At 31.4% G+C, this 13,783-nt stretch overlaps 1 protein-coding gene across 1 annotated transcript; it reads left to right on the top strand.

Annotated features, from left to right (window-relative positions):
• Window positions 1-9,050: 9,050 nt before the first annotated feature.
• On the top strand, window positions 9,051-12,412 carry LOC102630750 (probable pectinesterase 53). The gene is made up of 5 exons (XM_006475526.4): window positions 9,051-9,711; window positions 10,013-10,202; window positions 10,272-10,478; window positions 10,726-10,961; window positions 12,117-12,412. Exons 1-5 carry the CDS (start codon window positions 9,353-9,355, stop codon window positions 12,262-12,264), a joined length of 1,140 nt encoding a protein of 379 aa, XP_006475589.1. The 5' UTR covers window positions 9,051-9,352; the 3' UTR covers window positions 12,265-12,412.
• The last annotated feature ends 1,371 nt before the right edge of the window (window positions 12,413-13,783 follow it).

Here is a 13,783-nt window from a genome sequence, read left to right as displayed (position 1 = left end):
CATCCTGGCCTAACTAAATTTTCTCGTTCACAACTATACATACTCCTTTATTTGGTTTTCACTTTGCGTTGATGTTGAAGCGAGCCAAGATTAACTCCATTGACTTCTAGTTTTTTTTTGTTTGGTTAAAGTATGCATCAAGATTGGTATATGATTTTGTTGAACTTGTTTATAATTATAAAATAATATAATGATAGTAAAAGAACAAGATTGCAAGCCATTTAATTCTTCATTATTTTGTTTTTGAATAAAATAGACTTGAAGGCAATGGGCCTAATGGCTGAACAAAGAGCATATTTGGCTGTCATATTATTGTGTTAATGACATTAAGACATCCTTTTAAAAACAAAATGTGGTAGAATTCTTAATCTCAGCTCATGTTAAATTGTAAATACTTTTGAAAACTTTTAACATGCTTGAGTAACTGTTATTGTTGTTTTCAAGGAACTTCTACACTTGTGACTAAAGATGAGATTGGAAGAGCCATTGGACGTTTCTTCAAACCTTAGCTGCTTAGGTCATCTCATTGCCGATACTTTTTTTTTCTTTTTTGGTTCTCCTCTTCCCGCTTTGTTTATATTTCTTTTCTTTTTTTTATATATTTCTCTAGTAGTTTTTTTAATATTGATTGTTTTGTTCTCAATACTCATAAAATCTAACAATGCAACAAAATATTAGTGAAAAAAACAAGCTGACCTTTTTTTTTTACATTTTATTTCTTATTTAGATATGGATATGAGAAAAAAATTTTATTTTGTCACGTGGCAAATAAAATTGAGGTTCATGTTCATTGTGAATTTTTTTTTTGTTAATAATGTTGATCCGAAGGCATAATTAAAGAAAAATGATTCTTAATCATACATTCCAAAATCATGGCACTCGATTGCAATACTTACATAGCGTTATAAGCAATAGTGACATATAATGTGTGAATCAACTAAGAATGGATAGAAAGACATTTAGTATGTTGTGTGAGCTATTTCAATTGAATGGGGATAAAGGCTAATGGTTTAGTAAAGACTGAAGAGCAAGTTTGCATGTTCCTTCACTCTTTGTCTCATCATGTCGAAAGATTGCACGATTGGAAGTAGGTTTTTAGATCTGGCAAGATTATTAGTAGATACTTTAACTCAGTGTCAAAAGGAGTGTTACGACTACACCATGTTTTACTAAGGGCACCAGTACCTATAACAAAGAATTATACTGGTGAGAGATAGAAGTGGTTTAAAGTGTAATATTAATTTGCTTTTATTTGATTATAGCTAGTGATAGTTTAATGCTAATAAAATTTTCATTTGTTTTATATATATAGAATTGCATGAGGGTAATGAATGAAACTTATATTAAAGTCTGTGTGTCAGAAAATGATAAGCCAAGATATCAAATAAGAAAGGGTGAGATTCCTACAAATATTTTAGGGGTATGTTCACGGGATATAAAATTCATCTTCATGATGCCTGTATGAGAAGGCTCTATGATGTGCTAGTAATTTATTTATTATTTTTATATTTTCATAACTTAATTTTATGTTAAATTATATTTTATTATATTAATTTTCATCTTAATTTTTATATTTTGTCATTGTAGGAATATTGGGAATATTTAAGTGAAAGGAAGCGAAAAGAGGAAACAAATTGGAGTTTAATGGAGATAATTACAGATTGTGAGAGGAAAGAATAATGCTTAAAGGAGAAATTATTAGATTTATTGCCAAATAATTTTATAGATTTATTGGCTATTTGTACAAGTCACGTGCATAATGACATAAGGATTGGCCTTTGATTCACATTGGCTTCACGTGCATGGGCTTAAAACGTGGCGGCTTGGCTTTTGTTTTTAATCCTTTCCATGTGAGGATTTTAGGGTGCAGAATTAAAGCTACTATAAAAGGATGGACTTGCGGTAACATTAGGGGAATTAAGAAGACAAGAGCAGCCACACAAATTGACAAGCCAAGAGAAAGAAAACCGAGAGCAAGAAAGAAGAGAAAAGAAGCAGCAGCCGCAAGAGATCTAGAGCAAGAGCTGAGTTTAATTCTTGAGTTTTTCTTTTCCTCTTCTCAATGGTCTTGCTTGAATGTTCCCAATTAAATTCATGGATTTTCTTTATATTCCCATGAACTAATTTATTTTGCTAGGGCTACGATATAGCCTAACTATAAAGATTTAATTCCATAAATCTATGTTATTTTTAGTTTATTATTTCATGGCTGAGTGTTCATTATTTTGTTTAATGATTTTAAATATCTGGCCAATATTTGAATAATTTGAGGATACATAATGAGACCGAGAGGAGATTTATGTATTTTTGCTCTGTGTAATTGATGCCATGAATTGAACGAAAGACAGAGATGTTTCAACATGATTCGTGCAGTTTTTCTAAGAATTTCCATAAAGCTTAATGAATCTTTGCATATTTAAATTCACAAAGAGATATAGTGGGTCAATATGTGAGGATATTTTTGATATTACTCGAGAGAGGATATTGAATAGATTAGGAAAGTTCATTGTCAACATAGGTAATAAATTTTAATAGCATAGATGGAGGATTAAATTGTATTGGTTATGGTGAAATCAAATGTCCTAATGTCTTAATCTCTTAGTGATTTCTATTACTGCATGCATCTTTATTTAATTTTTAATCTAAATTTACTTATTCGATTGTTCAAATAAATTAGGGTTAGAATAATTTCGGTAACTAATAGGATATACAGTCTATGTGGGACGATACTCTACTCTTCATTATATTACTTATGTTGACCAGTACATTTGCTAATTTACGCATTACTCTACATCTAACTCAAGAATACTTCGCGATGCATTAAATAAGTCGACTAGTTTAAAAGTTCCTACAGGTTTTACTTATTCCAAAAATTTAATTTAATCAAATTACATATTCAAACTAAAAATTACACTAATGTTTATGTAAAATAAATAGGTTACTACAATCTTGTGGATGCTAGATACGCAAATGCTGAAAAGATCTTTACACCATATAAGGGAACAAGATATCACTTATTAGAATAGAGAGATGGGTGTGCTCCTCAGAATAAAAAAGAGTTTTTTAACATGAAACATTTCTTAGCAAGAAATGTAATTAAACGGTGTTTTGGATTACTTAAAATGCAATAGGCCATTCATCAAAGTCCTTTATTATATCTAATTAAAATTCAATGTCGCATTATCACTACATATTGTTTACTGTATAGTATGATTAGGAGAGAAATGTATGTGGATCCAATGGAGCATGAATTACTTGATATATCTAATAATGAAGTACAAGATAATGATTACATAAGTAGCCTTGAAGCTTTAGAGCAATGGATGAGTTGGAGGAACGATTTAACTACTGCTATGTATAATAATTGGCTTGAAAATTAGGATTTATCTAAGGCTATACTTTTATTAATATATAGATGTCATTAGAAAAGTATCTAAGGTTGTAGTTTTGCTAATATATCTCATGTCCTTAGGAAGCCATATAAGGATGCACTTTTGCTAATTTATTGATGTCCTTAGGAAGATATCTAAAACTATAATTTTGCTAATATATTGATGTCTTTAAACAGGTACATAAGACTGTACTTTTGCTAATATATCGACGTCCTTAAGAAAGTATCTAAGGTTTTATTTTTGCTAACATATCGAAGTCCTTAGGAAAGTATCTAAGGTTGTACTTTTGTTAATATATTGATGTCCTTAGAAATTTATCGAGTGTTACTTTTGTTAATATATCGATGTCTTTACTTTTGTTAATATATCGATGTCTTTAGAAACTTATCGAGTGTTATTTATGTGAACTTAATTTAGTATTATATTTCAATTATTTGTTTCAAAAATTATTATAATTCTTATTTTGCAGGCATAGAGAATGGAGATTCCAATCATACTGCTAAAAATAAGACAGTCTCAAGACGAGCATGGACAAAAGATGTAGAAAAAATAATGTTGAACATTTTGGATGCAATAGTTGCAAATGACAGTCAAGCTAATTATGGTACCTTCAAATCTGGAAGTTACAAATATATTGAAAATGAAATAGAAAAACTACTATCAAGGTGTAGTTTGAAGGCTTACCCACATGTTAACTCTATGATAAGAATATAGAAGAAAATTTGTGGAGTGACGTTTGATATGTTGAATACTAGCGGTTTTGGATGGAACAATGTGAGAAAATGTGTGGAGGTTGATAATGAAGAAGTATGGAAATCATATGTGAAGGTTAGTATTTTGAATTTAAAATAGAGAAAATACTTTTCTCTTTGTGTCATTACTTATATTTGTATGGTTGCATCGTTTATATAATTTGTTTTTATGAATGTAATAAGTTTATTTAACCATTTTGTTTTAATTTTATATTCCCATAAATAAGCTAGCAAATGGAAGACAAGCTATTTCCATATTATGAGAGACTAGCAAATATATTTGGAAAAGACTATGCAACTAGGCGGTTGGCAGAAACTCCAACTGATATGGCTAATCTAATATTTCATGAAGAAATTCATGATAATGGCAATGAGATTGATGATGAAGGTTCCCCGATGTTTACTACCCTCCTTCAAATTCTCAAGATAGTACTCGTTCACATTCACAATCATCGCACATGATGAGGTCTAAATCATATGAATATATTATTGTTGGTATTAAGAAATTGGTTTCAACATTTTACCAAACCAACATTAATCTGTCTCAGAATATGTATGGTAGTAATGAAGATCATGATTACATTGCTGAACAACTTGCTTCAATGCGACTTTTTGTGGATGATGAGCTTATGACCTTAAATTTAATAGTAAAAAAACCTTCAAATATAACAGCTTTCAAGGCATTATGAAATGATCGTGACCGTAGTTGGCATATGATAGAAATGGTTTTGCATGAGAATGAAATGAGAGGTGCAGTTTGATAAGAGAGTATGCATTTCTAACTTAACAATGATATTATGCAGTGGTATTTTAGCACATGGATGTGTGTACTTGGTTTATTTAACACAATCCCCTTTATCACAACCATTGTATCATTTTTATTATTTTGTGGTTATCTTGTAATGTGTACAAAATTTTAGTTTGTCATCCTAAAATAACTTTTGACTTAATCTTATATGTTTTAACTATTTATTTATGTTGTGAAATTATTTAAAGATTATTTGATTGAATTATTTGCTTCATCTTTATTTCACATGTTATATATTTGGAAAATGCCAAAAAAAATAAATGTCATGCTACCGAAAATTTAAGGTCATAAGCTTTGATCTTTATGAAGAATTATGATTTTTTTTTTAACATTTGTACCAAAAAATAATGTTAAATTTTTTAAATTTAAGAATTCTATATTTAGTATTTTTCTAAGTACTAATAAATGCTATTAAATAAATATATAATTTAAATTAGTTACTAAAAAAATTAATACAATACACTGCAGCACCGATAAAGTGTGTGTGCGCGCGTGCGTGTGCGGGTGTGTGTGTGTGTGTGTGTGTAAAAACTACTATATATATCAGGTCAGACATAATGTAACAAAATTTTGGTTATTTATGTTGAAAAACAATTGCTGGATAAATTGGTACTTGGCAGTTAATGGAGACTACACTTGTCGACATATTATTGGTTGCTAGTGGAGACTTTTAACAAAGCTTCCATTTCCGAATGAAAACAAAGAAAATGGGCTAAAAATGTTTTGAAATAATTTGGCTACCCAAACAAGATAGAGATTAACTAAATAAGAAAAGGACAGCAACTCGGTCCAATGGGTTACTACGAGACTATCAATTTTAGGTTATGGACCATCTAGCCTGAGTAGCATACTGGGTCTCGAAGGTAACATTTTGCTGAATCTTTGCGTGTACTTTGAAAGTTTTAAGGATGTGTACATTTTGTGGTGGCGTTTGTTTATATAGACGATGAAGAAAAAAAATATCTTGGATTCCCAAAATGAAAAAGAAAGAAAAACAAGTGGTATTAGTTTTTCCATTGCTATGGTCTGAGCTTGCTAATAAAAACCCAACAATCTTTGATGTGGTGAAAGGTGAACATGATGCCTAACATGAAAGGCAAATTGACCATTGATTCATGTACTAACAAAACTAACACTACCTGGTATTAAGGTACCACAACCTTTTAAGGTTATGGTAGAAAAAAAGACTATAATTATAAAATAAAAGTAAATATATAATTTAAATAATAATTTTAACAAAAATAGTAAAATATTATTAATTTTTTTATCATACAAGTATGAGATCACCTCAATTTAATTTCCAAACTAAAATAATTAGTGTTATAAATACTTTATACTGTAACGATTCAAGATAGTTATGTATTTACAAAATAGTATCTCAATTCATCATATTTCATTAGATCGGAGATGTGATATGGTTTTGAAGGATGAACTGGTCATGAATAGTTCCAATAAGATTTCATTCTTAAACAAAAATCTATTTTCTGATTTATTTAATCTATTCCATGATTTGAATAGGAAAATTTACATTACAACACAATTTTAGATCAGAAAAGAGATTTCAAGAAACGACAAATCTATTTACTCTTTCGATAACCATATGAAATGTCAAACCTCAATAATGTGCTTAAACAGAAGCTTTGTCATTTTATTAAGGGTTTGGTCCAACGTAACTAGCTAATCAGCAACAGTAGCTTTATCTTATAGTAACTTTATAGTGGCTAGATTATACCCTACACATAGGCTGTGTTTGGCACATTATATTTTATTATATTGTATTGCATTATTATGTTGTGTTGAATAACACACACACACGAACGTGCGCGCACACACCCACACACGCGCGCGCACACACACACACACACCAACGCACAAAGGTAGAATACAACTCGTAGATATGAAATCAAAACATTAACAAATAAATAAACTCTCACATTTATCAGAGATACTCAAACTCTTAACCTCAAAGATGAAACGAGGGTTTATTATTAATTTGTATTTTACCCACCTTTAAAAAATTTCACAACACATGAAGATCTAACAATAGGAAGCATCATTGTTTCTCCTTCTTTCACTTCTATTTTAATCCACCATTGGATTGATCACAAAATTCGAATATGTGTCTCTTCTCATGTTTTTTATTATTTGGACAGTAATCTATTATTCAATTACTTAAGAACAAAACATTAGCATTAGTAAATAATGAATGTAGAGAACAACTATTAAAATTATGGCAAAATTTATACCATTAATAAGATGTTAGAAAACTCATTTTAATTGTTTGGTTAAGCTATATGAACACTTCAAAGAAAACTCCTGTCATTTTCTCAAATTAGAAGATTGGGTTAATATTGGATTACTCCCCTCATAAAATTAAAATATTTAAAAATATCCTCCAAATTATTATAAATCTCAACTTACACCTATTTTTATTAAGAAAACAAAACAATTTCATCAATTTTCCTCTCCCTCCCACCCCACCCCCCGACTTATCTTTTGAATAAAATAAGGATAAGTTAAGATTTATAAATTACAATAGTTTGGAGGGTGTATTGAAAATTGTCATTTTACGATGGGAATAATTTAAAATTTAACCCTATAAAATTTGACAAATGGTTGTGTTAAATAAATGGTACTCGGAGCATTTTTAAGGGTGTAAATTGTAATATTCAACATTGTTATGAAAGTGGATCTTGATCAATTTATAAATTTTGGGTTCACCTAACTTAACAGGTTCATTTTTTTTGTTAAGAAGTTTGTGGTAGGTTGTGCACTAAAAGCTAAACAAAATCTACTTGGTTAATAAATTTGTGATAAAGAGTATGTCTAAAATAGACAAAATCTACTTAAATTATCGAATTTGAATTATTACATAAGTAACTACACCGTTGGAATGATATAAGAACATCATTTTTTTAATACAAATCTAAACTCTAAATTATCTTTTTTTGTCTCCACTTAGAATTTTTTTTGCCCAAAAAATTATCAACAATCGTCTTAACTTTTACTGAAGTTTAAATACACAAGACAGTTAAAATTATGCCAATCCACATAACTTTTAGAAATTAACTAACAATTACTTTTTTTGTTAACTCCGTGGAGAATATTCTAAAATATCCATGCATAAAGCACCCCTATGCTCTTGGAAGTGTATTATTACATGAAAAAAAAACTTTGATGTTCATTTAAACTTTCATTAAAAGTTTGGTAACCCGTGATTTTTTTTTTTTTAAAAAGAACTTGATTGTTAAATGACTATTCTACCCTTGTAGTGTTAGCACAAACTACTTGAGATTAATAGAAAATTTATTTTGAAATATACTTGACAAATTTTAGGTGAATTAGTTTTCAAAATTTTGTGTATTTTCAAACTTTCGTTAAAAGTCAGACGTTTGGTTGATTCTTCTTATTATTATTATTTGTTTTTATTTTAAGTTCTGAAATTCTTATTATGAAAGAAAAAACAAAGTCTTTGTGTCTGATGAATGATCAGCTTTCGACCCACGGGTGTGCCAAACATCATCCATCTGTATTTTCAGAGAAGCTGCACTTTTAGATTGTGAAGAATCATTAAAACAAGAAGAAAAGAAACGAAGTGACATCACCTCTTCCCAAAAGCCAAAAAGAGATCACAAGGACATTCTGGCAATTCCAATTTTACAGAACAAATTCTCCACGTAATGAAATCAATGTTGTATTCCTGCATTTTTTTCAGTCTCTTGCATGTGTTTATTTTGTCTAAGCCCGGCTGGCGGGCCTCACAGTTGGTCTCAAGCATCCAAATTAATCATACATTGACAATATGGCATAACACAATCATGTCTAATTTTAGCTTCAACAACTAAACGGCCATTATTAGGAGGTGGGTTATCTACTTATCCACAAATAGGACTGATAGGTGTATATATATATATATAGTACAAAAAGTTAGTATTAGAATCAACCCACATGTGAATAATCTAATTGCATTGAGACATCTCTCATTATCTCATTATCCCATTAAAAATATATTCACATTCGCGCACTAACAGAAAGAGAGAGAGAGAGAGAGACTCACGGGCAATACCAATAAGCAGCAGCAGCGACAACAAAAATGCAAGAACAAATTTTAGAAAAACACAAGAACAAATAAAAAATGCAAAAAGTGCAACCTGTCTTGTGGCCTCAATTGATTTGCTTATGGATGTCAGTACTAGAAGAACCCGTGACCTCTCACTTTCTGTCATTGTTTCAAGCTTATTCAAACATCACTTTCTACCTAAACTAGTACTCGCTAACTTGTGTATATAACCATTACACAAGCTTAATTTTCCTTCAACACTACTTCAAATGTTCAGCTCTCACAGTAATTATTAATTCTCTCTACATATTCTTTTCTTTCATTTTCTTTTCATTTCTCAATGGCCAAGCTTGAACATGCTCTCTTTTTTGTTCTTGTAACTATTATTCTTTGTTCAAGCCAAACATTATGCCACACCAAAGGGCTGAGACCAAGAAACTCTGTAGGGAAGCAACAAACAAGGAATATGACCAGAACCCAATTCTCAGAACAACAATTCATGAAGTGGGTCAATTTTGTTGGAAGGTTAAAACACTCGGTCTTTAAGTCAGCGAAGAACAAGCTCTTCCCTGCATACACGTTAACCGTGGCCAAGAACCCGGCTGCTGGAGACTTCACCAAAATTCAAGATGCCATTGATTCTCTTCCTTTCATCAATCTCGTCAGAGTGGTTATCAAAGTCCATGCAGGAGTCTACAAGTGAGTGCCGTAACAATTTGGCTATGTCATGTTGTTATGGGGTCATGTGATTAATTTTACTTGGACTGTAGAGCTTGTCCAGACTCACATGCTAGCATGTTTTTTTCTTGTTAAGAGTGGTTGATGAAAATGTGATTCTAGTTTTTGTTTTTTATTGTGTCTTTTTCTTCCTGATCAAAATTCTCTTGAAGTACTCTAGTTGATGAACTGTCGTTTTGTTTCTTCTTGATACCAAACTTTGAATTGTATTTTCTGGAAATTGAATCATTAATACCTCTTTTTTTTTTTTGTGTCTGTCCAGAGAGAAGGTTAACATACCACCATTCAAATCATTCATAACCATAGAAGGAGCAGGCGCAGATAAAACAATTGTTCAATGGGGAGACACAGCTCAAACTCGTGGCCCAAGAGGGCAACCAATAGGCACTTGGGCTTCCGCAACTTTTGCTGTCAATGCTCCTTATTTCATTGCCAAGAACATCACCTTCAAGGTAATATCATATTGGCTATCTCTGTCTGTCCAATTGTTCAAGCAAATTAAATGTTGTTTGTGAATGCAGAACACAACACCAGTTCCAGCACCAGGAGCTGTAGGAAAGCAAGCAGTGGCATTTAGAATATCAGCAGATACAGCAACATTTTGGGGTTGTAAATTCTTGGGAGCACAGGACACACTCTATGATCATGTCGGTAGACACTATTACAAAGATTGTTACATTGAAGGCTCTGTTGATTTCATCTTTGGCAATGCCCTTTCCCTATTTGAGGTTAATTAATTTCTCACCCTTATTTCCTTTACATTAATTATGTTCCGAGTCATACTTAGATGCGGACGTTCATATTCTATACAAAGTACAGAGTCACTCAATTGTATTATCAATAGAAAAACTCTTTTTTCCTGGTGTAAAAAGACGAGTTTGTAAAGTGCAGACATCACACACATGAGCATAAACACTTTCAATTACGTCTAATCTGTTCTATGTGTTCTTTAATTTAAGCTTTGATTGGTCGTAGGGATGTCACGTGCATGCAATTGCACAATACACTGGGGCATTGACAGCACAAGGGAGAAGCAGTCTTCTAGAAGACACAGGGTTCTCTTTTGTGAACTGTAAGGTCACGGGCTCAGGAGCTCTCTATTTAGGAAGGGCTTGGGGTCCCTTCTCTCGCGTTGTCTTTGCTTACACTTACATGGACAACATTATCATTCCCAAAGGGTGGTACAATTGGGGTGATCCTAATCGTGAAATGTAAGTTATATTCTCTCACTCTCTTCCCCCACATATAAAATTAATCAACTATCAGGAAATACCAGAATGCCACAGTAGTAAAGCTCTAGGGGTTAGGTAGAACAAAAAAAGGGAGTGGCTAAATGTCATAATTTCAGAGTTAGAGGGGTCGAATTAAAAATAGTATTTCTAATTGCCCACGAAATATTGCCAGAATTTTTTCCCCACAAGCCAAACACTACAAAACCACCCATTTTGGCTAGTCTGGTGCTCGGCTTGACTAAAAAAAAATTAGATAATATTTTTCGTACAAAGCACCAATATTTTTGTCAATTATACATACCTTAAATGATCAAATTGTTCCTCCATACGAAGTATTTCACATACTTCTATGGGGCTAGCCCACTGGTCACTAATGCTCTGTCAAATGGCATAACACTGGGTCCCATTTTTGTATTTATTAAATTTAATACTGAAAAATAATATGTTCCACTTTTAGATTTATTGGACAAAACATCAGGTGCTCTATAAAAATTTGGAAAGACATACTAAATCCACTTAACCTGAAAAAAATTTCCTATTTTTTTAACTTCTGGTAAAATTAGGTATCAAATGCCCATGTGGTATAAATTCATTGAGTGAGTGATAAAACTCTCGGGAAGGATCAAATATTGTTCTAGATATATATCCTTGTTGTGAATGATAATCTTTGGTAACACATTTTGGGGTAGTGGACATACAAGCATGGGACGGTGCCATTACCCTTTTAATTTCCAATTCCCTGCTGTGTAGATGGGTTTAGGTATTTGTCAGCATGCCCTTTTTCAGTGGAACCTCAAAGGCCAGCTTTTCTTCTTGGTCTTGCACCTAAATGACACAACATACTCAAAAAAATGGCATAGGACAACAAGAATGGGCGGTGAACTCATGAAATCACCTTTTTTTCTACTGCTCTATCTACGTGTAGTGCACCTCAACAACTTGTGCATAAAAATTAAATTAAAAAAATAAAAAGAAAAAAAAGCCTATCTAGTTTGTTGGCATAATAAAATTTCACCACCTAATTCTGGTTCTTGTGTGATTCATAATATTATTGTCCAAGGTACTGGGTAGCATGCGTATAAAGCTTCTGTATTCATTTATTTGGTTGGTTCTTTTTGGATGTGGCTGCTGCAGGACGGTGTTTTATGGACAATACAAATGCAAAGGGCCAGGAGCTAGCTTCGCTGGAAGAGTATCATGGGCTAGGGAACTCACTGATGAAGAAGCTAAGCCTTTTATTTCTCTTAGCTTCATTGATGGATCTGAATGGATTAAATTGTAATCACATAATAATTTCAGTATTACATATCCAAAAGATCATTTTTTTATTTTCTTTTTTCTTTGTTAGCAATCATTGTTAAAGCTTCTTTTGGTGTTTCTTTTGCTTTAATATACATGTACATGACAATATACAGCATACGAATTGGGAATCTCGCTCGAATTCCTTTTTAAACATGAAAAACAAACCTTATCATATATATTAAAACAAGAGGTTTACTTATTGAACTAATTAACACAAAAATCTCACATTATTATTTTATTAATGAGGGATGGTTCATAATCCAATGCAGGTAAGATGCTACCATAAATTAGGACTGTTCATATTTGAGAGTGGATTTGACAAAATGAACTGAAGTTGGTTCTAAATAATCATTCTCTAAAACAAACAAAATTATCTTCCCCAAAAAAAAAAAACACACACACACACACACAAAACAAAACAAGCAAAACTAATCGAGAAATGATCAAAACTCCTATGTTTTTCCTGGTGAATTTCAATGAAGTGAGGGAAACTTTATCAATTCACTAAAAAGATACTTAATTAGGAAGGAGATAATGAACCTTACCCCTTAAAAAAAAATCATGCTACAAAAGTAAAATAGAAAAGACAATAAATGCCATTGGAAACAAATATAAGCTAGTTAAATTCTTGCTCTGCTTCAGAAACAATATGGGGTAGAGTATGATCAAAACTCCTATGTTAATTTCAATTAATTTATTAAATTACTACGCTACAATAACTCGTGTATTGGTGTTTTATTTCAATAGTGGCTACCTCTGTTTTGTATTATGGTTTTGTTCTTACTAGCTCGGGGGATCCAAATAAGTAAAAAAGAGAGTTATTTTAGCTCAAGTCGGTGTGTATGGCAAAAAGCATATAGTCGTTGGCATGATCTACTTGTGGAATAGGAAAAAAGAAAAGTTATCTAGTAAAATACATATGAGGGTTGTTAGCGTTGGGATTCGGTTTAGTTTTTTTTTTTTTTTTTAAATCGGACTAAATTGAATTCAAAAACTGATCAGTTCTCTCATCTTACATACATACATATATACACGTACACACACACATATACACACGCATACATATATACATATACATATATATTCTTCGAATCTTAAGGTGTCGGGCATATAATACCTTGTGAATTAATTAGTGTGATACATAACTTGTAATATGTTTCAAGAGATGTGATACACACACATACCATAAATCATGTAGCTACTTTTGTAATTTAGTTCCTAAAGTCATTAATGTGAAACATAGATTACTTTTATGACAATGCTAAAACGTTAAAAGTTGATTGATAGAAGAAACTAGATTCTTGAATATTGAAAATTTTATTAGAAAAGTATGAATTAACAAAACTAGGATTTTGAATCCCTTTATACAATAACTCTAAATATCATGAATTTACCAAAATAGGCAATTCTAAAATATTATCTTATAATAAAATTCACATAATCTAAATAAGAAATTCAAAATAAAGGTCGTCAAATCTGATATCTAGAAAAAATGATAA

This window comes from Citrus sinensis, chromosome 1, assembly GCF_022201045.2.
Source record: "Citrus sinensis cultivar Valencia sweet orange chromosome 1, DVS_A1.0, whole genome shotgun sequence".
In the NCBI taxonomy this organism is placed as follows: Eukaryota; Viridiplantae; Streptophyta; class Magnoliopsida; order Sapindales; family Rutaceae; genus Citrus; species Citrus sinensis.
The sequence above is the reverse complement of the archived record's forward strand: the minus strand, read 5'-3'. Positions and strand labels throughout refer to the sequence as shown.

Bases quoted from the DNA above. Each gene is read 5' to 3' on its own strand.
- LOC102630750 (XM_006475526.4), top strand. From the start codon at position 9,353: ATGGCCAAGCTTGAACATGCTCTCTTTTTTGTTCTTGTAACTATTATT. The intron at 10,203-10,271 runs GTAATATCATAT...TTGTGAATGCAG, and splicing joins CCAAGAACATCACCTTCAAG to AACACAACACCAGTTCCAGC. The intron at 10,962-12,116 runs GTAAGTTATATT...TGGCTGCTGCAG, and splicing joins GGTGATCCTAATCGTGAAAT to GACGGTGTTTTATGGACAAT.